Source organism: Leopardus geoffroyi, chromosome B2 (genome assembly GCF_018350155.1).
Source record: "Leopardus geoffroyi isolate Oge1 chromosome B2, O.geoffroyi_Oge1_pat1.0, whole genome shotgun sequence".
Lineage (NCBI taxonomy): Eukaryota > Metazoa > Chordata > Mammalia > Carnivora > Felidae > Leopardus > Leopardus geoffroyi.
In genome coordinates this window covers 125,345,865-125,371,191 of record NC_059332.1, presented here as the reverse complement: position 1 = coordinate 125,371,191, position 25,327 = coordinate 125,345,865, and the positions used below count along the sequence as shown (strand labels likewise).

Sequence of the window (25,327 nt, the reverse complement as noted above, 5' to 3'; positions counted from 1 at the left end):
CTCATGAAGTTCTGAGACCTGCATGGGAATCTAATTGGCTCTCTCCCATGTGTAAAGAGCGTCAGTTGAGCTTTCGATGCATTTTCTTTTTCTTTTTTCTTTTTTTTTTTTTTTTTCAACGTTTATTTATTTTTGGGACAGAGAGAGACAGAGCATGAACGGGGGAGGGGCAGAGAGAGAGGGAGACACAGAATCGGAAACAGGCTCCAGGCTCTGAGCCATCAGCCCAGAGCCTGACGCGGGGCTCGAACTCACGGACCGCGAGATTGTGACCTGGCTGAAGTCAGACGCTTAACCGACTGCGCCACCCAGGCGCCCCGCATTTTATTTTTCTAAAGGTAGCTGGTTCACAGCTAAATTCCCGAGGGTTGATATGACCAGAGAAGGGACGACTGGATAGATGGATCATTATGGGCCATATTAAACCTATTTATCTTCCTTTCACTTAAGCAATAAGGAAAATCAGGGCAGCTCCAGGGTTCGTGAATTCAAGGACTCAATGAGGTCATCAAAGGCCAGAATCTTCCATATTTTCACTTTGCCTCCTCAGTAGTTTGCTTTGGTCCTTAGGCTCATTCCCTGAGGTGATTTCCGAATGACTAACAAAGTGAGCGATTATCCTCACACAACAGGAACCACAGATGGAAAGGGCGTGTCCCTTCCTCAAGCCCCTATTTAAGTCCCTTTGAGAGCTAAGAAAACTCTTCCAGAAGCTCTCTAGCAGCCACTCGCCATGTGTCCTTAGGCAGAATTAGTGTGTACATGCCCTTTCATAATCCAGACGCCACCAAGGGGGTGGGATCATCGTGAACCTGTCCAAGCCTGACTCGCCCTTGGTGGGGCAGGGTGACAAGCCACCTCTGAAACACATAATGCCTGGGGAGAAGGGCCTCTGTCAGGAATATGGAGAAGAAACAGGCAATGGTGATGGCACGCAGGTAATCAACAGTGTCTGGCCCACTAAACAGGCACCAAAGAAAGAAAACATCTATGTAGCTGCCCAGGCGTCTGATCTCCCCAACCTTTACGGGTTGCCCCTTTAGTTCAGAGTTCTTACTTGTCTCTGTCCTTGCTCCCCTCTATACTTGAGATCTGACTACAGGTATTTCTTAAAGGGGTAAATGTGGTTTTAATATCTGGTAATATAACTCTCACTCCTTTTTTCCTTTATATTTATACTTTTCTTAACTGTTGGTATCCATTTTCTTTAAGTTTTATTTCTTTATTTTGAGAGAGAGCATGTGCATGTGAGCTGGGGAGGAGTAGAGAGAGAGAGAGAGAGAGAGACAGGAAATCTCAAGCAGGTTCCCCACTGTCTCTGCAGAGCCTGACACGGGGCTCAGTCCCATGAACCCTGACATCGTGATGTGAGCTGAAATCAACAGTCAGACACTTAACTGACTGAGCCACCCAGGCGCCCCTGTCGCTATCCGTTTTATTTTCTGGATTCGCTTTAGAATCAGTTTCTCGAGGTCCATAAGAATATCCTATTTGGGAATTTGCACTAGGACTGACCTGAACTTTAAGACTAATTTCAAGACAATGGGCATCTTTAAACATGGCACATCTTCTTCTCAGTTTTTGTTTTTAACTGTCCTTTAACACAAGTTTATAATTTCCTGCACAAGGGTCTTGCACTTACTGTTTCAGTTTTTTTTTTTTTTTAACGTTTTTATTTATTTTTGAGACAGAGAGAGACAGAGCATGAACAGGGGAGGGTCAGAGAGAGAGGGAGACACAGAATCGGAAGCAGGCTCCAGGCTCTGAGCCATCAGCCCAGAGCCTGACGCGGGGCTCGAACTCCCGGACCGCGAGATCGTGACCTGGCTGAAGTCGGACGCTTAACCGACTGCGCCACCCAGGCGCCCCACTTACTGTTTCAGTTTTATGCAACAGACAAAGGGAAGCAGAGCTAAGAGAAGGCAGTGGGGGTGGGGGGAGTAGGGGGGGCAGGCAGGCAGGCCCCACGGCCTGGGTGACATTGTTTGAATCCAAGGATCTCTCCCGGCCTGAAGCTAGACCAATCTGCAGTCAAGGCATTCCCGTTTCTTCTGAAGCTGGTTTGAATTCCATTTCTGTTATTTGCACCTGAAAGCATTCTCACCATGACATCAAAAGAATACACCGGGAGAACAGGAGGAAAGATGACAAACATCCACTGCATGCTTACTGTGCACTTGGGGTTTTCTTCTTCTGTTCCTAAGACCTGCTAGCCTACTTAGGGCTCGTGTGCAGCCACCTCTATGCTTACTCTGCCGCAACCCTCCTGGACATTTCCTAAACAGATTCTTCAATACAGAACAGAGACAAATGTTCTCTTAAAACTTTTCTCCATTTTCCTATGATTTTTCTGGGAATTTCACTCCCCCTCCACAGAAGTAATAGGATTCTTGGTAGCTGTGGAAGCTAATATCATGTGCCTTATAAACGGCCGGTAGCGTTAATTATCAGGGCTGCGGCATTTGGGAAATTGTGCAATGGACGACTTCAGGAGGTGCCATTAACACAGATGACAGTGTGAAACAGCACCCCCGGAGTTGTGTGACATGCCACCCTTGGGTATTATTACTGTGCAAAATTCCTTCTGGAATTGTTTTATAGGAGTCTTGAGTTAATTCAATAGTGAAAAGTCTTGAGCGAAGCAAAGTATTAGTAATCGCCCATACTTGAGAACTTGGAATATCTTGAAAAGTTCCTTCCTCCCAGGGAGCTAGCAAATGAAAAAGTTGTTCTGATCATTTTTTTTTTTTTTTTTTTTTTTTGCTATTCTTGTAATTAGGAGTGTTTAGGATCTCTTCATTCAGCAAGCATTTACCCAGTGGCTGCTGTGTACCTAGTATTGTTCTAAATGTTAGGGACATAGAGAGTCACCAGAAAAAGTTCTTGCCCTCACAGAGCTACAGTCTAGTAGAGGGGACACACAGTAAGTAAACAAGTACTGTATATAACATAATGTCAGGTGGTGCTAAGTGCTGTAAAGACCAGTTAAACCTTTTAAAGTGTGGCACCACCATAGAAGAGTGGTACCACTTACAAAATGGGAAGTGAGAATTTCAAGCACACAGGCTTTGCCTAGCATAAGCCAATGACCTTCCCACCATCCACTCTCCCTCTGTCCCCATCCCCACCCAATAAAACTCAAGGGTTTTCCTTCTTAGCTTCATCCACTTCTAAAAACTGCCCCAGTGACAAATGATGGTTATCCATGACTATGGGATCTATGTGAAAGGACGGGAGCATGTCCAAAACCTGGGGCTGAGGAGAGAGAAGACTCAGGAGGAACCAGATTTCCAGACTCATCTTGGATATTTAGAAACCCAGTGGGCCTTTGAATATGCTCTCTGCTACCTCCACACAGAAACAGTCTCCTTTCAAATGGGTGCTCAGGAACTCAGAGTGATAGGGCTGTTCTGAATTCAAATTTAACCTAGATGCATCGTCTCTGGGAAATGCACACACCAGATTTCCTCACAGTTCACAGATGGGATAGACATCCTGGCCTGAGCTCTCCCACGGGCCGCTTGGAAAGAGGGGGTGGGTGCAGGGAGGTGAGTGTGGGGGGTATTCTGTCTTCACTGTACATTTTTCTGGACCACCCCATTTCTGGTCGGCTGTGATGGACACACATGATGAGAGTGAATCCTTCGCTGTTCATGTCCTCCCTCTCCACCGACACACACACACATGCACACACACAGAAGACAGTCCATCTGTGTCTTGGGATTGCACTTGCATGAATGTCGCCCCAAGGACCCACCGGGGAAAGCTACAGGTTTGAACAGCTCCAGCCCTGGAATGAAAGGGCTTTGTGTGGGGCGTTGCCTGCTGCTGAGTCTGGGCAATTAGAAACCGGTCCCACCAGTGTGGCTAGGAGACCAGAGGCAAACTTCTCTTGGGATTCTTTGAGGGACAGATGCAAACAGCCCAGTGTCCTTTTGGGAGTCATAGGAAAAGTCAGCCTAATCGAGTGGCAGGGGGATGACATTAACGGAAGCTTTTAGACACGTGGTCATATAAGCATAATATACTGGGGGAAATGCCATGATAGAGGTTTGTAAACATTGCTGGGGGTGGAAGATGTGCAGGAAAGGTCCCAGGAGAGGGGCCACTAGAGTTGAGGTGAGGAAGAACTTGCCAGAGTGATGGTTTAAGAAGCTGAACCTTTGAAAAATGTCTTAAATATCATGAAACTCCATTTAAGAAATCTTCTTAAGGGGCGCCTGGGTGGGTCAGTCAGTTAAGCTTCATCTGGCTTCGGCTCAGGTCATGATCTCACAGTTTGTGGGTTCAAGCCCCGCGTCAGGCTTTGTGCTGACAGCCCAGAGCCTGGATCCTGCTTCGGATTCTGTGTTCTCCTCTCTCTCTGTCCCTCCCCTGCTCGCACTCTGTCTTGCTCTCTCTCAAATATAAATAAAAACATTAAAAGAAATCTTCTTAAATCTGAACAATGTGGAATATATTTTAGCACAGAAAAGAAAAATCTTACCTCACTGAGATTAAGAAAAAACTTTCAAAGAAAATTGTGACAACCCAGTTCCACCCTATACCACAATATCCTATTTAATACCTTTATAACTGTGACTGCTTCCATTAAGACAAAATTATTCAGAAATTATAAAACAAAACATCTAAACAATGGCTCCTCTGCCTTGAAAACAGGGTTTGTACCAATACAGCCCGGTTTACATATAAATACTTCAGACATTCAAGCAATGCTAAATTCTTTCATGCATCCATAAGCTTATTCAGTGGTGGGGGAACAGGGACTATAAGCATAAATAGGGTTCAAAAGAAATGTTTAACAACCAAAAGTTGATTGCACTGTCACTATTTGACCCAGCAGTTCCATTTCTAGGTAGAGACCTAGAAGAAATAAAGACATCCATCTAGAAAAGCCTGCGCGCAGATGTTCTTAGCATTATTCACAACCGCCAAAACGTGGAAACAACACAAATGTCCATCAACTTAGGAATGGGTAAATAAAATATGGACTATCCGTCCATGGAATATTATTTAACGACCAAAAGGAAAGAAGTACGGATATTTGCTACAAAATGGATGACCCTTGGGAACATTGGCCGAACGAAGAAAATCACGGGCCCCAAATGGTGTCACTTAGACCGAGTTGCCAAACCGCGGCTTAATACCCAATAATTGCAGTTTCAGCCTCCCCCAGAAATGGGGCTTTAACCGGTCAGTCAGGAAAACTTTTCTTCCCATCTGCACCAACAAGTCTGGTACACAGTCTCTATCCCCCGAAGAAAGATGAGGCAATCTACGTGATAAGACCTGTTGCTTTTTCTTTCCCCTAGCAAACAGCCTTGTTTGGAGCAATCCTTTTCTTTTGCTAATAGCTTTCTTACCCCCACCCTCCAACCATAAAAGCTTTCCTTCCATTTTATTTTGTACAACTCCTCTTAGAGTCCAGCTCCACTTGCTAAACGGGTGCCGCCCATTTACTTGGTTGCATTTTGTTATTTAACAACAATACATGAACAGAGCCAGTCACAGAAGACCACGTGTTGTAAGACTGTATTTATATGAAAAGTACAGAAAAGGCAATTTATAGAAACAGAAAGTAGATTTCACGGTTGCCCAGTGCTGGGGGTGGAGATGGAAAGTTACTGCTAATGGGTAGGAAGTTTCTTTCGGGGGTGTTGAAAATGCCCTAAACTTAGATTGTGGTAGTGTTTACACAACTCTGTGAATATACTAAAACCACTGACTTGTACCTTTTGAATGATGACTTTTATTGCACGTGAATTCTATACCAATAAAGATGTTTAAAAGAAAGTTGATTGCGCTGACTTGAAAAACTAAAATGAATTGGGCTTTTACATTTGATTAAAATCAAGCATAACTCGGGGCGCCTGGGTGGCGCAGTTGGTTAAGCGTCCGACTTCACCCAGGTCACGATCTCGCGGTCCGTGAGTTCGAGCCCCGCGTCGGGCTCTGGGCTGATGGCTCAGAGCCTGGAGCCTGTTTCCGATTCTGTGTCTCCCTCTCTCTCTGCCCCTCCCCCGTTCATGCTCTGTCTCTCTCTGTCCCAAAAATAAATAAACGTTGAAAAAAAAAATATTTTAAAATCAAGCATAACTCGAATGGGATTAGACTATGAGCAAATAGTTTCTGTAGATGTTAGCAGGGGAGGACACATGGTTGACCCAAAGAGAGAGGAAGACAGACTTAATCCAGGGGCACCTGGGTGGCTCATTTGGTTGAGCATCTGACTCTTGATTTCACCTCAGATCGTGATCACAGGGTCACGTGGGTTTGAGTTTTGCATTGATTCTCTCTCTCTCTCTCTCTCCTTCCTTATGCCCCTCTCCCCTGCTTGCTCACACTCTCTCACTGAAATAAATTAAAAAAAAAAAAATCTAAATTTTGGGGAATAAACTAATTGATGTTCAGCAACAAAACCACCACTACAAATTAAAGATGGGTTCAGGATGCCAAATCTAGAGACCAGAAGTTGACATACAACTTCCCCTTAAAAGCAGCAGCCCAGAATACGTAATAATAGCTTCATATGAAACTATGAAACCTACACAGCTCTCTGCAGAAATGCAGCTACTATGACACAAGGCAAAGTAATTCCACTGAGCAGATTAGGCCCATATCCTGATGCCATAGTAAAAACTCAGGTACCAGACAAAGGCTACGACTTCCAGTGACAAAATGTCAGGCCTAATGTTAATGAGCCTCAAAATATACCACAAGATCTCTATTGACCTCCAGTGGTTACAGCTAAAATTGCGTGGTTTATGATACATGAGAAGAGAACATGATGTACCACAAGCAATTTTGGATTTGGGGTTTGGTCTATTATTTTATCTTGAAAGCTGTAAAGTTGGACTAAAAGGAAACCCAGCCAATGACTCCCATAAAAAGTTCCCTTCCCTGATTTTTAAGCATTGACTAAAGAGCTTATTTTTCTGTGGCCTGTTTTTGCAGCCTTTTTCAACACGGCCAGGAAGGTGCTTGCCTCCCTCCGGTGACTTGGTGACTCCATCGGGGGTCGTCTGTGGACAAACCACTGTGCACCCACGGATGCAGGCGAGGGTACGCAGGAGAGCAGGTGAGCAAGCAGGTAGGAGAGAAGAAATGGCTGACTGAAAAGAGACAGGCAGGAGGAAGTGTAAGAAAGGGTGGAAGGCAGGTATTACAAATTAAAATAGGCCAATCCGGTTTTGCACAACTCTGGCGCTTTTTGGTAGCTACCTCAGCAGTTCAGAGATTCGCCTCTCCCAACAACCTCACCACCAGGCTGTAGTGAAAACAACTAACACCAAACGTTGCTATACCTACAGTTTCCCTAAACAAACCTAGTAAACAACCCCCAAGCACTTCATACAGTCTCCTCTATGGGCTTGAAGGAGTCCCAGCTCTCTGTCCTTTGGGTGAAAGGTTTGCTCAGTTGAGAAAGTGCAATGTTCCGGAAGCGAGATTCTACTATTACCCTCATTGCTAGCCTCAGGCTACCAGAAACCCCCAGACTGGCAAGGCCATTGATCTGGGGATAAAGTCTTACAAGCACCTGCTACTGGGCTGGCTGGATTCTTCAGCCAGGAACAGGCGTGTCGGAGGGCTCTCTAGAATGTTTTCAGTCCCACATCTAAATACCTTCAATTTCTCCAAAGAATCCATTTCTACCGTTCATCTGACAAATGAACAAGCCACTGGTTGCTCTGATAATAACTCATGTCTGATATTTGCTATGCTAACTAGCAAAGTATCCTGTAATAACTGAGACATTGTGACCTTTCCAGTAACAGTGCTAGCTAATCACGCTTAGAGCATTAAATCCTGATCAAAACGCTAACTGTTCCTGTATGTAATTTCAACCAGTGCATTCAAATATCACACCATCTCTGCTGGAGTATTTCAAAGCAAACAACAGACATAGGAGGCAAGGGCAAGAAAAGAACAAGAAGCCATTGGCAATCGGTGGCGACTATCGTTAACCATTCTTGCCCGTATTCCTAAATGTTACTTCCCTGGTCACTCCTCGGATATTTTTCAGATCCGTTCATTTCAGATCCGTTGTTCAGGTAACAATTATTTATGGACCGCCTGTGTACCAGATATCTACTTGACATATATTATCCTTCCATTCTAAGGAGAATTTAATATACTAAGAGAATGTTAAAAATTCACTGGCTGAAGTCTCTGATGTTTGCAAAAACTAAACATCTCACTGTGGTGTGGAGGTGTTATAGCCCTCCAAGGCTCCATTTTATCCTCAAGGAGAAAGCAGCACTAGAAGATTCTGTTTATAAACCTTAAAATACCAGTCGCTTTATTTGTTCTTTCTAAGGGAAAGAAAAAAAAAAAAGAAACCCTTAAAGGTTATATAAACATTTTACTATATTTTATCTTCCTTTAAGAACCAATGATGATTACATCCTTGGGCTACATTTACCTTAACTGTGATTTAGTGCATCGTAAAAAAATCGTGAATAAGAATTCTTGACGTTGCTTGTTAGTCCAGAGGTCAAACCAATGACTTATAAGAGCAACTCTTTCCTGAAAGAGCTATAAGGGAGAGAAAATGTCATTTTCCTGTATAGTTCAATCTAAGTTGCTAAGCAATCCTTAGACAGTCTACCAACCTCATGGCTAATATTTGCATAGCACATTACAGTTCACGAAGCACTTTCACTGTGTAGCAGAGGTCTATCCCTTCCGCTTCAACTGCTTTTATCTGGGGATAGAGAGACAAGCCCAGGCTTGTTGGGTGGGCTGGTGGGAAAGGCTGGCCAGGAGATATAATTACAGTGGGGCCCGAGGAGGGCCTCTCTGGAGAACAAAGAGGTAATGAATCCTGGCTCTTGTTTCTACCTAAACGAATGTGGCCTGGGGAAACAGATGCCAAACATTTCATCTTGAAAACACCTACAGGCTACACTTGAATAGTGAAAACAACAGGGCCATTTTAAGTAGGTATGATTTTACTAACCCACAGTCCTACATCTTTATAACCCTCACCAAAACAAGAGTTAATAAATATTGCTAAGTAGCCATTGTTAGACGTGTCTCCAAGGAAGACATACGCCAAGGACCCCCCAAACCTGGGTGTCGGTCCAGCTTTGCTCAGATGATATATACAAACTCACTGGCTTTATTACTGGGTCAGGCTTTGGCCTTAGCCCGGCTAGTCTCCTTCCCTTGGAACAGGCCTGAACCACGCATGAGCTATCAGCCGTTAATGATTGACAGAGCTGCCTAAGCCAGTCAGTAACTACTTCCTGCACCACCTTTCAAAGGAGGGGCATCCCCCGGCCATTGAACTGAACTGAGAAGAGAGGATTAAAGAAATACACAGAGAATTAACTATACATGAATACTCTCCATATCGAACACCACCAAAGCACCTCCTCTTTTCTTCTCCCCAGCACACAGTGTTTTCTGGAGGCTTCTCTTTTGTCCCTGGAGGTACAGGGGAAAGGGGAGGCAGACCTTGGGGCTCCTCATAAAGTAGGAGTTGGAGACTGGAGTGAGAAGAGACTGTCTTGGGGCCGACAAATAGAAGTTTGTTTTTGTTTGAAGTGACTCCAAAACTAAATTCTTCAGAGTTTTGTTTGTTTTTTTTTTAAATATGGTGACATGAGACTCCGAATGTCACAGTAAAATCAGCCCTACAAATTAAACTTCTTTTATTCCAGAATATCTAACTTACCTCTCTATTTAATGACTTGTTGCTGAAAGGTGTCCAGGCACTGAATCTTGTATGAAAGCACTCCATTTCCAGAGTTTTTCTAGAAGAAGCCTGAGCTGACATCTCAGCAAATTATTTTCTTCCAGCCCTAAGATATATACATTTATTTCAATAGGGGCTTAATTAAGATCACCTAGAAACATCCAATATATTAATGTTGTCATCATGGGAATTATAATAATTTCTGCCATTCATTGACATCTATATATTTATTTAAATTTTTTAAACATTTATTCATTTTAGAGAGAGAGAGAGAGAAATAGCACAACTGGGGGAGGGGCAGAAAGAGAGGGAGACACAGAATCTGAAGCAGGCTCCAGGCTCTGAGCTGTCAGCACAGAGCCCGACGCGGGGCTCAACTCACAGACCGTGAGATCTTGACCTGAGCTGAAGTCGGACGCTTAACTGACTGAGCCACCCAGGTGTCCCATACATCTATATATTTATTTAGATAAAATTACAGCGAATTATGTGTGTATATATACATATATATACACGTGTATATATACATCCCTGTGGAAGATAATCCATACAAATATGCACAGGGAGTTCATGAACTCCAAGGCATTGCAGTTTATTCTGTCCTCATCTGTTTGTACCCAAATGGGAATCTAAATCAGAGTTGTTTTTCACTTTTCTGGGAAAATGACTCAGAAATTGGGATGATGCTCTACCAACCAGGAATACTGCTTTTTCTTTCCCTGGAAAGCAGTAATCTGAAGGGCTTAAAGAGGGCATTCTACCTGCCTATCTTTTGAGGACACAATAAGGACATAGAGAATAAACCTAGCGTAATGTATTAGTCATCCATCGCAATGGATTCATTGCATCCCAAAATTTAACAGCTCAAAACAACTGTGGGTCAGGAATCGAGGCACAGCATAGTGAAGTACCTAATCAGTCTGCTGGGGCTGTCATAGCAAAATATCACAAAGTGAGTGTCTTGAAGAACAACAAAAATTTATTTTCTCACAATTCTGGAAGCTAGAAGTCCACGATCAAGGTGCTGTCAGAGCTGGTTTCTAGTGACACCTGCGTGCTTGGCTTGGACACAGCCACCTCCTCTCTGTGTTCGTACAGGGCCTTTCTTCTGCGTACATAACAAGTACAATGGGTAGGCAGCAGAGAGAGAGAGGGAGAGAGAGAGAGATCTTTGGTGTCTCTTCCTGTCCTCCTAAAAATATCAGTCCTGCTGGATTAAGGTCCCACCTTATAACCTCATTTAATTTTCATTACCTCTTTATAGGCTCTGTTTCCAAATATAGTTACATTGGAGGTTAGGGCTCCCACCTGAAATTTGGGGGGACACAGTCAAGGCCATAAAAGGTATTTCTGCTTTAGGGTGTCTCATAAAGCTTCAGTCAAGGGATTGGCTAGGACTCCAGGCTCATTTGAAGGATGTGAAGCTCTTTCATGTGGTTGTTCGCAGGATTCAGTTGCTCATGGACTGTTGGACTGAAGGCCTCTCTTGTCTTAGTTGCCACATGGGCCTCTCCACAGGGAAGTTCATATGGTAGCTGGCTTCCATCAGAGCAAATAAGAAAGCAAGAGAGGGCACGCAAGAGAGAAGCCAGTTTCTTGGTAACCCAATCTCAGAAGTGATATACCATCACTTTTGCTGTTAGTCAGGACAGGTCACTCGGTCCAGCCTACTCTCCAGCAGGGGGGATCATACAACAGCATGAGCCGTCATACAATCTATCTCAGTTCACCCTTTGGGTCAGTTCTCTTCTTTTTCCACATGTAGAACATGGTCGCCCACTTCTTAACGGACACAACCCAGAAGTGCCACCTCATCAGTATTTTTAGTTCAGATCCCAGAAGATGTAGATGATTCACAACAGTCTCTACAGATCCAGATATAGCTCCTCATGCTCTAGCAATCTCTAAAGATAGGTTGGCCCTAGCTCCTATACATACAATGGTAGAGCAGGGAAAGGATAACCACAATAAACATTCCCATTTGGAAAGGAGAAGAACGACATATAAAATAGTTGATCCACAGCAAGTCCGAAATCCTGCTGTGCGAGGCTGGGGCCCAGTTATCATTTTTAGTCTCAAACAATCGCATTCTCTTTCAGGCCATGTCAGTGATTTCTTTGACGGTACTATTTTCTCAAAATCTACTCTAAGTTATGCTTTGATTCCAGGCAGTGTTCTATTCTTATATTCTACCATTGTTTAGAGGCATTTCCCTCTCTCCCCCTCTCTCTCCGAATTTAATTGCAAGGATTTTGAGCCTATCAGGCTTCTTTGGGAAGAGCCCAACCCTAAGTCTTTCTTCCCTGAGATCTTTTTCCAGCTGAAAGTACTTGCGGGTTATCACCTTGTTCCATTCAGAGATCCTAACCCCATCCTCTTGCTTGGTCCTTCCACTAAGCAGGGTTTAGGCAGCATCTGTTGCTGACAGGCCTTCTCAATGGTTTCTTTACTAGTTGAAGATGTGAATCGGTTCCATCTTCTAACCTAGCAAGTACCTGAGTTTTTGGCCGTCTCTGAATTCCTTTACATTCCTGCTTGCAAACTAGCCAACTATTCTCTGAGCTCCTCTATTTCTGGTAGGTACCTCAGCAAATGCAGCCAGGAGTAACAAATTCATTCTAAGAACATTCATTTGCTACCTCACTGCATAAAGTACAAGCCATTTACTCTATTCAAAACTATAGTTTTGCAAGTGTTTTTTTGCGCTGTATAACGTGGATTGACATCGTTCCAAGTGTCCAATAACAGTTGCATGCTGCCAGACTGGATGTTAACACCACGTAATTTGGAATGTGTTGCTGTTGCTATGGCAGCATCTTGCTCCTAGAACCAATATTTGTATCTACCAAAGATTTAAGAAAGAAATAACAGTAAACTTACACAAAATCTTCCAGAGAATGAAAAAAGTGGGAATTATTTCCAAGTCCTTTTATGACGTCAGCATAACCTTGATAACAAAACCCAATAAGGACCTTGAAAGAGAAATATTATAAGTTTATTATCATAAACATAGATGCAAAAATCCTAACCAAAATCTTAGAAAACCAAACCCAGCAATATATAAAAAGATAGCATATCACCACCAAGTTGGATTTATCCTTGGAATGTAAATTTGGTTTGGTATTACAAAATCAATGTACTTCTCATCATTCATAAAACAAAGGAGAAAAATTATATAATGATCTCAGTAGGTATGAAAAGTGCATTTACTAAGCTTCAGCATCCATTCCTAACAATAACAACAAAATGTTAGCAAACTAGAACTTGAAGGTAACTTAGTAATCCAAATAAGGATGTATTATAAGAAACACAGCAAACTTAAACTTAAGAGTGAAATGTTGAAACTTTCCTTCTGATTGCTACTACTACCTTTATTCAGCATTATCCTGGAGGTTCTCTCCAATACAATAAAACAAGAAAATAAAATGTATACTAATTTAAAAAGAAAAGTAAAAGTTGTCATTACTTATTAATGGCATAACCGTATGTAAAAAAATATCAAAGAATCTACAGATAAATTATCAGATTTAATGCATAAGCTTAGCAAAGTTGCTGTGCATAAGAGCAACATTTAAAAATCTGCATTTCTGGGGGCACCTGGGTGGCTCAGTTGGTTAAGTGTCCGACTTCAGCTCAGGTCATGATCTCAAGGTCGGTGAGTTCGAGCCCCACATCAGGCTCTGTACTGACAGTTGAGAGCCTGGAGCTTGCTTCGGATTCTGTGTCTCCCTCTCTCTCTGCCCCTCCCCCCTCACGCTCTGTCTCTCTCTATCAAAAAATGAATAAATGTTAAAAAAATTTTTTAAGTCTGTATTTCTGTATACTAACAACAGACCCTTATAAATAACAATATATCATTTGTAATAATTTTTAAAAATCCAATTTAAGTTCAGTGAGGGACAAAAATTCCACATAGAATACTAAACATCCTATCAAGAGAAAATTCTCAAGATCTAAATAAGAGCATACATATGTACAGGTGTTGGTTCTACAAAATTAACCTATTAATTTACATGATCTCAGTCAAAACCGGAAGCTAGTGTGTGTGTGTGTTCGTGTGTGTTCGACAAACTCATTATGAAATGTGTATGGAAATGCAATGTATGAAGAATAGCAAAGACAACTTCAAAAAGAACAAAGAAGGGGTGACTGGGTGGTTCAGTCAGTTGAGCGTTTGACTCTTGATTTCAGCCCAGGTCATGATCCCAAGGTCGGGGATCAAGCCCCACTTTGAGCTCTGTACTGAGCATGGACTCTGCTTAAGATTCTCCTCTCTCTCTCTCTCTCTCCCCCCTCTCCCCATCCCCTTCCCTGCTCACATGCCCTCTTTCTCTAAAAAAAAAAAAAAAAAAAAAAAAAAAAAAAAAAAAAAAAGAGAGAGAGAGAGAAATTGAAAAAAAAAAAAAAAGAGCAAAGTGGTAAGACTTACTCTATGATGTTAGGACTTACTCATGATAAAGCTACCCTAAAGAACAGCATAAGATATTGGCAGAAGAATAGACAAACCAATAGAAACAGACTCACGTATATATGGTCACTTGATGTGTGAGAGAGGTGGCATGCAGAGCAGTGGAGAAAGGAACATTCTAGTGAGCAACACGTGGAGCAAAAAGCTATCCAGTTGGGCCCCACTGACCCCAGAATCATGAGAAATAATCAATGGTTATTGGGCTAAGGCCCTACGTTTGAAGTTGGTTTGTTATTCAGCATTAACAACTGATACAAAAATTGGTACCCGGAAGTACAGTGTGGCCATAACATAACTGAGGGCATAAGGCATTGACTTTAGGAACAGGCAGTGTGTGGAAAGTGGACGGGTGGTCAGCAGACCGTTAGTAGAGGCAGGAGAGCAGTGGAGCTGCTACGAAAGGCCAGGCAAATGGTGACTGTGTTATGTGGCAGTGAAACGTTTAGTGACACTGGTGTCTGCGTTAGTACGGACAATAGAAAACGTACCAAGAAATACGTAGACCTGACTAAAGAGATTCTAAGCAGGATGTAGAAAAGGCTAATCGATTTTTTTAGCTGCAGATCATGCAGTCAGGGAGACACAAAATGATCTGAAAGATCGGTTTTGTTTTGGGGTAGAATTTAGTGGAAATAAAGAACATCTAATACAGTATCTTCGGCTAGAAAAAAGTCTCAAAATAATAAAGGTCTCATTTCAAAGACTTCCTTTATAAGGTCTTTAAAAGGTTTGCAATGGTACTGACCCTCTCATTTAGAAAATAAAAGAGTTTTGGGGCCCCCAGGTGCTTCAGTTGGTTAAGTGTCCGACTCTTGATTTCAGGTCAGGTCATGATCTTGTGGTTCATGAGTTTGAACCCTGCTGTCAGCACAGAGCCTGCTTGGGATTCTCTCTCTCCCTCTGCCCCTTTCTCTCTCTCTCTCTCTCTCTCTCTCAAAATAAATAAATAAAATTTTTAAAAGTTATACAAAGAAAACAAATGAGTTTCTAAGAATCTTAAAGACTGCCCCACAGCACCTTGAATCACAGCACAAGGCAGAGAGGAGTCTGTCTTAAAGAGGTTGGTGGAAGGAGGTCTTGTATTAAAATAGATTATAATTAGGTGCATAGAAAGAAGACTGTTCTGGTGAAAGCATGACCAGCTAGAAAGAAAAGGGACCAAGAAACTTTGCAATGGTCTCTGACACACCAACTTTCTATAGGCAGAAAGCAGGCTGAGAAAGCTAGGCAATTACAACCACAAATCCTTTTTCTTTCTTTCTTTCTTTCTTTCTTTCTTTCTTTCTTTCTTTCTTTCTTTTTACATTTATTTATTTTTGAGAGACAGAAAGAGACAGAGCGTGAGCACGGGAGGGGCAGAGAGAGAGAGGGAGACACAGAATCTGAAGCAGGCTCCAGGCTCTGAGCTGTCAGCACAGAGCCCGACGCGGGGCTCAGACCCACGAACCGTGAGATCGTGACCTGAGCTGAAGTTGGATGCTTAACCGACTGAGCCACCCGGGCGCCCCAACCACAAATCATTTCTTATTGGAAAGGATGGATGATTCAGAAGGTGAAGCCAAGAGTCAGTAGTGCAGAACTAAGAGGAGCTGAGGACAATGGAATAGGAGGCCACACCCAAGGAGGAGACCTGGACTGTATGTAGTGGAGGAATAATCAGGGCAACTGGCCTGGCTAAATTTCAGAGTTGCTATGTCAGCAACTGCCATGTGCCTTGTGTTTCTTGTCTTTATGAACAGGAAATACTACCCTTCTTGTGTGTCACCAGCATAAGGCGGGTGTCTGGGAGACAGCCAGGTTCACAGGTCTCCAGATCAAGAAAAGCCACAGACGAGGAGCCTCATTTGCAATTGGCCCTAATGCAGATCACAAGAGATTAGACTTCAAGCCTCGTACCATAATTGGATGAGACTTTAGGTGTCTTGGGATGGAGTAAACGTATTCTGCATGCAAAAGGCATGTGAATTGTTGTGGCCAGAGAGCACAACGGGGTATATTGTCTGCACATGTGCCCAGGAAAAATTGCTCCCATCCTTGTGTATGCATATCAGTTCTTCCATCAGGAGGCAGAGGATGTTGATGGATGTTGATAAAGTGAAGATGTGTGGCTTCTGGGCCTAGGCCTTAAGAAGATTTGCAGTTTCTCGTTTGGTACGCTTTGGATCTAGCTGCCATGTAAATAAGCTCGAGCTACATTACAGAATGATGAGAGGCCATCTGGAGAGACAGAGGTTGAGCCAGCGCAAAGCTGTTTCAGCCACCCTCGTCAAAGCACCAGATGTGTGAATGAAGCCATCTCGGGTATTCTGCTCCAACTGAGCTCCCAAGTGAACGCAACCATATGAAGGACCCCCGAACTATAACAGGCAGAAGAACTGGCCAGGCGAGGCCAGCAAACCCAGAGAATCGTGAAAAGTAATGATTTCTCTTTCAAGCTACCTCGGTCTGAGACTGTTTGTTATCTAGCACAGACTGACAGAGCCATATGCTGGTGAGCATCCAGAACAGTCACATACAGCTGGCGAACGTGCAACGTGGTATAAGTGCTTTGCAAAAACGGTTTGGCATTATTTCCTAAAGTTGAACGTGTGCCTCCAATGGACTCAACAGAAAAACACGAACATGTGGACCCAACATATCCACAAGCACATTCACAGCTACATCAGATAGCTCCAAACTGGAAAGGGTACAATCATTCCCCAGCAGTCAAGTGGATAAATATATTGTCATGTATCCCTGTGCGAGAATGCTATATATCAATGAACAATCTGCTGCTACACACAATATGTGTGAATCATACACATAAGACATTAAACAAAAGAAGCTGGAAACAGCATGCCACATTTTGTGTGGTTTAATTTATACACGGTTCTACGCCACAGTGTTAGAAGTTAAGATGGCAGTTACCTTTGGGTAGGACAGAGAGAGTATGACTGGGAGGAACATAAGAGGTGACTCTGGGGTGCTGCTCCCTGATCTATGGGGACCCAGTGGGGTTCGCTTTACAATTCACTGAGTTCCATACATACGATTCGCATATTTTTCTACATCTTCTATTTCTTTTTTTTTTTTTAAGTTTATTTATTTATTTTGAGAGATAGAGTGCATGAGAGAGAGGAGGAGGGGCAGAGAAAGAGAGCGACAGAGAGAGAATCCCAAGTAGACTCTGTGCTGTCAGCACAGAGCCCCATGTGGGGCTTGAACTCACGGACTGTGAGATCATGACCTGAGCCAAAATCAAGAGTCAGACGCTTAACGAACTGGACCACCCGGATGTCCCTACATCTTCTATTTTTATCAAGAAGTTTTAAAAAGATATCACTTATAAAAGACCAAACACTCTTAAGTATCGAGAAAAAAAATAAAAGTACAAACTTTATGAAGAAAATGATAAAATTTTATTGAAGAACACTTTTAAAGAACCGAAATAAATGGAGTGATATGTTTTATTCATGAATTAGAGAATTCGGAAGAATGAAGACATTAGTTTTTTCAAATGGATCCACCAATTCAATGCAATCTCAATTAAAAAAAATCCTAAGAGATATCGTGGTATGTGTGTGGAACTTGGAAAGCTGATTTTAAGATATTTATGGAGGTTTAAAGGGCCCCAAATAGTCAAGTCAGTCTGGAAGAACAAGGGAGAGAGACGTGTTTCTAGAAAGACTCACTGTAAAGCTGTAGTAATAATGTCACATGGCATTATTATGGAGACAAATATCGAAGCCAGGGGAACAGGAGCAAAAGTCCAAAATAGACTCCAGTATACATGGGTACTTGTTAGATGATAAATCAAAGAAGAAATGGATTTTTCCATTTATAGAAACCAGAGTATCTGTTTTAAAAAAAGAGAGAAGAAATTGGACCCCTTTCCCACACTATACACATACACACACGCACATCAACTATCTGAAGGCTTTTTATATGTAAAATCAATTACACATGGTTTGTGATCCCCCAGAAGACAAAATTAAGAACAATGTGTGATGTCAGAGAGACAGATTTTGGATCAATCTAAGTGGGAAAACAACCACTTCAGCGGCTTTAGCTGTCTCAGGAGGTTAAGTCCATTACTGGAGATATTAAAAAAAAAAAAAAAAAATTGGATGACCACTTGGCAGTGAAATTCTAGCTGGGATTCCAGCATCAGAAAATGTCTCAGTTTCTAAGCAACCCTCTGTTGCTATAAATCCCAAGAAGAGAGAGAACAATGGGTCCTGGCGTAGCCGAAGAAACTTTATGGGAGAACCAGGAGATTTTGAGAATAAGACAAACATTTGCAGGCTCTTCTTACCACATTTGAGAAATGGAAGCATGTTTTAAAAATGAATATATTGGAAAGGCATGTACCAGATTAGGAACAATTTTAGAAATATTACAGAGGGTAGCATGACAACACTGAATTTGGATCCCTGCTCTGACCTCCTTTCCCCCAAGTAAAGCTTTACAAGTAATTTAGTCTCTGAGCCTCAGTTTCCTCATGTGTAAAGCAAAGCAATGCTGTGCTTGGCAAACTACAGTATAATAATGTGTTGTTCAGATAAAAACCTCATGGCAATGTGGGAAATTAAATACCTCCTTCTGAATCAACATTAAATCAAAACAAATCCTTAGTTTCCTAAGACGCCCAGCTGTTGTTATGTGAAATCCCTCCAAGAGCCAACATAAGGAGTTTTTATTTAGCAAGTTCTTAAAATCGTTGTTATCCTCTGTGTTAAGGGATTACTGAGTTATATAATAAGCAGATCATTTCAGAAAGAACAGTCACTATCTCTGCTGGTGGACTTAAATATATGAGTACAGTATATCATATATAGAGATATAAATATAGAGATAAAAATGTCAATAGAGAGTTAGAGATAGAGATAGAAATTTCCACGGGATTATTTACATTCTTTTAAGATGTCATTTTTGCTGATTATTCAACCCAAGGACAAATGGCATGCTGGCAATCACTACTTCTTTAAATTGAATGATTTCTTTTCATATTCCAGCATTTTATATTTTTTCAAATAGTAGCTCCATATGATATTAATAATCATTTCCCAGAAAAGCAGGATCCATGGTTAAATATGCTTAGGAAATGATTAAGCACAATGAAACAAGTTTCTTTTTGGTAAGATGTTATAGAAACTGTACTATGATGATGCTCACTGTGAATCTCCAAGAGGGGGAAATAATATGCAGCATTTCCCTTGTTCATTGTTATAGGAACCTGTCATAGTGCGTATTGGTTATGTGATATGGTTATCGTGGTGGTTGTCTAATGCTGCGTTAACAAAGAGTCCCAAAACCTAATGGCTTAAAACAACAAATATTTATTATCTCACAGTTTCTGTGTCAGGAGTCAAGGCATGGTTTCACTGGGTCCTTTGACTCAGGGTCTCTCACAACCATGTTTCAGTTGGGGTTGTGGTCATCCAAAAGCTCAACTGGGGAAGGATCCACTTCTAGGCTCGTGTAAGTGGTTTGTTGGCAAGATTCAGTTCCCACAGACCACGGGAACAGGGACTCAGTTCCTTGCAGGCTCTTGGCTGGAGGCTTCCCTCCCATGTGAGCTTCCTAACTTGTTAGCTTACAAAATGACAGCTGGTTTCCACCCACTGAGCAAGCTAAAGGGCAAGACGGCAGGCAAGATGGAAACTGGCATCTTTGTGTAACAGAATCCCAGAAGCAACACGGCATCACTTTTTGATTAGTCAGAACAGAGGTCAGCAAATGTGGTCAGCAGCCCATATTCAGCCTGCCAACCACTCTTGCAAATAGTTTTATTGGAATACAGCTAATCACATTTATTTACATATTGTCCATGGTTGCTTTTATACTGTAACAGGAAGAATTGAGTAATTGAGAAAGAGAAAGAGAGTGAGAGACCATATAGCCCACAAAGCCAAAAACATTTACTACCTGGCCCTTCACATAAAACATTTGGCAACCCCTGCATTGGAAACAAATCTAGCCCACATTCGAGGGGAGAGGATTCACAAGGGCATCGCTATCAGGAAGCTGGGGTCGTTGGGAGCCAATTTAGAAGCTGCCCACCACTTAGCACTTGCACCAAATAGGCACTTGGCAAGTACTTGCTGAATGAGTAAAGGAGTAATTGTTCGCATCTACTAATTTTCCAAATTCAAGGGCTGAAAAGCAAGTCACTAGCTAAGAAAAAGCCAAATTCCTTCACTGATTATTAGGATTTGACACCTATGTCACAGCTGTGACAATCTATCAACTTATGTGGATATTATTAGTAATTCCCATCATTATATTAAGTGAGTTAGATGGTAAAATAGGCTTAGAATCGAATTAATATGTACATCTGACAGATCATTCTTTCACAACATCAGCAAATTGGAAGGAAGGGAAGTATTTTAGGGTAGTCGTTTGGAATGAGAATTCTGGGGCAAGAATACTCCTTGTGAATTATGTTTACATTATGGCAGTCACCACTATTTCTAATACCATGAGAGACTCAAAACCTAGGTTATACAAAACCAAATTCCCATCCAGTTTTCATCTTTGCTCTGTGTCCTTTCTCCAAGAGCCACAGTACTGTCCCATGCAGTTTTTCCTTGATCATTTAGGATTTCTCTTATTTGCACACAAAGTAGCGTGTCACTCCTGGGAAAGTAAAGGTCCAGCCACTCACTGCCTTGCTCATATCCCAGTTTTCCACGGAATTGAGGTCCCAGTGTGGATGACACCAACTGGGTATCTCTGTCTTACATTATCTTGCATAACAAGGACTCTAAATGTTTCTGAAGTGTGTTCTCAGAAGGTAATGAAATAGGAGACCCCAATCTGTGGCTCTTCTCATTTATAACTAGATCCAACATACAGATTGTTACAAAATCAAAGTAGGGAGGGAGCCATGTAACAAATGGTAAACTTATCTTAATTTTTGTTTGAGTGGCTCTTCTAACAGGCACTGTGCTAGTAAATCTTTTTCCTACACACTAGCTCCTTCTCACATTCACCCTGGGAGTTAGATTACAGAGGAGAAAAACAGGGTAAAGAAAACCATCCAAGGTCATACAGGGAATAGTTGGTTATTGAATTTAAAAATTATACTGGATTTTTCCTAAAGAGTGAGTGTAATAAATTGGATCTATGGCTGCTATGGGTTAATCTGGAAATACGATTTCTCTTTCATGGCCGACTGTCCTTTACAACTGGCATATTGATGAGGAACTCAGCAACTGACCTACTACTACCTCTATGCCTAGCAAAAAAAAAAAAAAAAAAAAAGGTGGGGTGATGGGTGAGGTGGGGAGGAGCCTGTTATGCGACAACCAAAGCCAGATTTAGGGTTGAAATGGCTGGCCAATTGCCGGTCTGTACAGCATTAAATTATCACCAGGATAGCACAGAACCATGTTGTCATTAACGATGTTTCCACAGCCTTACCCGGTTGGAGAAATGTACATTCGCCTGATCCTGCGCCACTGTAGTAGACAAAATGACTTGAAGTGCAAGTTAGAAACAAACATTGTTCTCTGCCACAGAGGTACCTACATTTGAGTCCTTTTATGATTCACACCTGCAAGTTGCACAACGCCTCATTTATTATCTGAAATTTAATCCCTTAAGCATGATCTATATTTTCAACATTTCAGAGGCTATTGCAAAGTCACCTAAACTTTTAACATAAGTACCTGGCATTACTTCCTCAAGAAACTTTTAGATTCTATGCATGGAAAACAAAAATCTATAGAAAGTCTTCTTGCAACATGAAAAAAGAATCAAGTACTAGGCGTAGGGAAGAAATCCCAATTTAATCCCTTAAATATGCCTCTGAAGAGTTATCTGGTTTTAAAGACTATGAAAAAGCCACAGTACAAGGACAATGTGTGTGATTATGAAAACAGAAATGAAAGATTATTCCAGTTAAATGCCTGTTTTTCAGGGCATATAAAAACATGACTTATTTTGAACATAAACTGGTATATTATTTTTATTAAATGCACAAAAAAGTAATGGATAATGAAGGTAACAGCATGTTTTGAGGAAATCTGCGCTACTGATGGCACAGGAGGTGATAGGAAATGCCGTACTTGTGAGCCCAAATGCACATAAATGTTGCATTGGCTCCCTGATAAGTAAGTTTAAAACTACAAGATTAAAGTTGCAACAAGAAGCAATTGCACTATTTAAACTCATTCGGGAGAAATAACCAGCCATGGCTGTTGTAAACTTTCAAGTTCCTAATCCCTACTTTCTCCTACTGAAATAAGTTTTAGAGCATGAGTTTTGAGGACTCCCAAGGTGCACAAATGTCAAGAAGGGCCCGAAAACAAATTGCGTGGGTTTTGCTGAACTTCGATACAGATGATGTCGGGATATTCTGTTCTGATACTATGGAGGAAGTTATTAAAAAGCGCAGCACTTTGTACTTTTAAAAAGAAGAAAAAAAATGGAAGTATCATGTCTTTAGTTGTTTGTCCTGTTCATCAAATCTTAGCATATTAACTCCTAGAGCGACACAATTCGAACCAGGAACTGTATTCTCAACAGGGTGTATTTCCCCGTCACTGCCCCCAGCTCCACTCCCCACGCTCCCGTGACTCTACCGTAGGGAAGAGGCCGAAAACTGGAAGAAGGAGGAGAGGCGTTGGTGTGAACCAGTCTGGGGTCGGATGAAAATCACTGTTTTCCAAAGTGCTCAATAACTTGACTTCATTTCTACCCCAGATGAAAGCTCTGGAAGAGGTTAAGAGTTTCCTTGGCACCGCCCAAGTCAAACCCACGGAAAGATTGCTTTTGTTTCTCCCCGGAGCCACTGCAGCTTTTTGGATAATCGTGGGGCTGCTGCGGCTCTCAAGGTCACGGGTGGGGGAGGGGCGGTGCCCGCCTCAGCGCCGCTTCGGGTCTTCCGGAGGTCGCGCAGGGAAGCTAAACCGCCCCGGTGCTGTGCCCGAGGGGTCTCAAGCAAAAGTTGCGCGGCCCGGAGGCCAAGGGCTTTACCTCCCGGAGGTGGCCGAGGGACCCGGGCCGGAGCGCCTCCTCTTTGGACCGCCGAGTGACAAGCGGGGGCTGCAGCCAGCGGCCGCCGCGGAGCGCGGCGAGGACGGGTGGCGCGCGGTCTCCATGGGGACGGGCAGCACCCCCCCCCCCCCAACCCCGCTTCTCGGAGTCCCCGCCCCGCGCGCCTGGCCGCAGCCCGCAGGTGTCCGCAGGCGGGGGGTGCTGGCCCCGCGTGGGCCACCGAGGCCTGTCCACGGCCGCTGCGGGATTCCGGCCAGTCTGGGGCCCCGGCTCCTCCGCCGTCCCCCGGGGGGGGGGGGCCTGAGGTGGGACCCCCGAAGGCTTAGAGCTGAGGGGCAGACGCCAGGCTGCGGGACCCCAACCAGGAGGAGATGGGACACTGACGCCAGCGTTAGCTTGGTCGCAAAGAAAGCCACCAGTTATAAGGCCGTGTGATGGGAAAGGTGGGGTTTATCTTCAGCAAATCCTCGGAATATTTTAATACTTCTTGTCAAGTTTAGCGTTATACAGGAGGTACCAAAACCAAAGCAAACACGTTTAAGGGATCTGGAAGTAACACTAAATATAAATGGTTTGCTCTGGTGTTTTGTTTTGTTTTGTTTTTTTACCATCGGTAATTAAAATTTGTCTACAAGGAATATACAGCATATAGTAAATTTGATTCTCATACAGTTTTATTCTAATCCAGGCATCTCAGCTTTTTCCTGTTGCCTTTAACATCTGTTTACATTGTGTGTACCAATTAGAGAAGCTAAAATTTTATTACCTGAGACCCACATGGGGTCCCTTGACACAAAGGACAAATGAACCAAATGAGTAAACAAGATCAATCTGATGCTCTGTCAGTGACCCCACAGGAAACAGCTTGTGCTTCACTCTATCTCAGGACCCATCCAAGAAAAACATGTCACGCGGCAAAATTTCCTTTTTGCTTTGTCAGACCCTAAAACGCTATTTCCCCACCCTGGGATCCCTAGTCTCTCAACCCAACTGAAAAGTTTGGGAGACTGTATTTAATATTCTGCTCATTTCCTCATTTTTAAAACGAGTATCAAAAAAGAGCAATCAGATAAGTTGATCAAAAATCTTTGAGCTCAGAATGGCAAAAATTACTAAGATTGAGATTTGTTTGTGTCATGCAGTGGGTTTCACTCACCCATCCCCAATTAGGTGCTTGTTTCTCTGTCCTGGAAACGAGGAAGAAGCAGGGGCGTCTTTTAAAATGTGAAGGCGACTGAGCTACGATTGAATAAACAAAATGTGGCTATCCGCACAACGGAATGTGATCTGGTCATGAAAATGAACGCACTAGTGGTCCATGCCACAACATGGGATGAACCCTAAAACCTAGAAAATATTATGCTAAGAGAAGCCAGTCATGAAAGACCATGTAGGATTCCATTTATACAAGATGTTCAGAGTAGGCAAGTTCGTAGGAAGTAGATTAGTGGTTGCCAATGGCAGGGGGGTTGGGAAGTGGGAAGTGAGCTGCCAAGGGGTCTCTCTGGAAATGAAAATGCTCTACAATTAGAGTGTGCTGACAGGTGCACAACCGTGACCCCTGCTAAAAACCACTGAGTCGTACACTTGACAAGGGTCAGTTTTATGTAGGAGTTATATCAATAAAGCTGTGTAAAATGAGCAGTAAACTGAATGTTTGCTCTACATTATTGGGTGTCAGCAGCTGTGATAAGCATCCTACACACACTTTTTCACTTTCTCCTCATGACCCCTATGAGTTGGTTAGTAATCTCATTTTCCAGGTTAAAAACAAAAGTTAAACCCAAAGAAACTAAGTAAATGTGCGTGAATACAAAGCTGAGGGGAAGAATGGGTATTCAGCCCAAGGTCTGACTTTAAAGCCCATGCTCTTTTCACGACGGACACCAATACTGAAATGTGCATGAGGTGCAAAATCTGGAAGAGAATTACATAACCTTGAAGTTATTTATTATTTTTTAAAAAATTTTAATGTTTATTTTTAAGAGACAGAATCAGAGCACGAGCAGGGGAGGGGCAGAGAGAGAGGGAGACACAGAATCCGAAGCAGGCTCCAGGCTCTGAGCTGTCGGCACTGAGCCCGACACAGGGCTCGAACACACGAACTGTGAGATGGTGACCTGAGCCGAAGTCGGATGCTTAACCGACTGAGCCACCCAGGCGCCTCGAATTTTATA

General features: G+C 42.7%; 1 protein-coding gene across 12 annotated transcripts in view; it reads right to left on the bottom strand.

Moving 5' to 3' along the window:
* Positions 1-23,258, bottom strand: part of ECT2L (epithelial cell transforming 2 like) — an 81,645-nt gene extending 58,387 nt beyond the window's left edge. For 4 of the 12 annotated variants that reach the window (XM_045499804.1, XM_045499815.1, XM_045499811.1 and 1 more), the window contains exons 1-5: positions 23,130-23,257; positions 12,581-12,672; positions 10,612-10,808; positions 9,680-9,806; positions 8,423-8,535 (exon numbers count right to left, since the gene is read on the bottom strand). In XM_045499804.1, the coding sequence (XP_045355760.1) occupies positions 8,423-8,535; positions 9,680-9,781 (215 nt within the window). In that variant the 5' untranslated portion in view covers positions 9,782-9,806; positions 10,612-10,808; positions 12,581-12,672; positions 23,130-23,257. The other 8 variants (XM_045499807.1, XM_045499816.1, XM_045499808.1 and 5 more) reach the window with 8 other exon arrangements.
* Between the last annotated feature and the right edge of the window lie 2,069 nt (positions 23,259-25,327).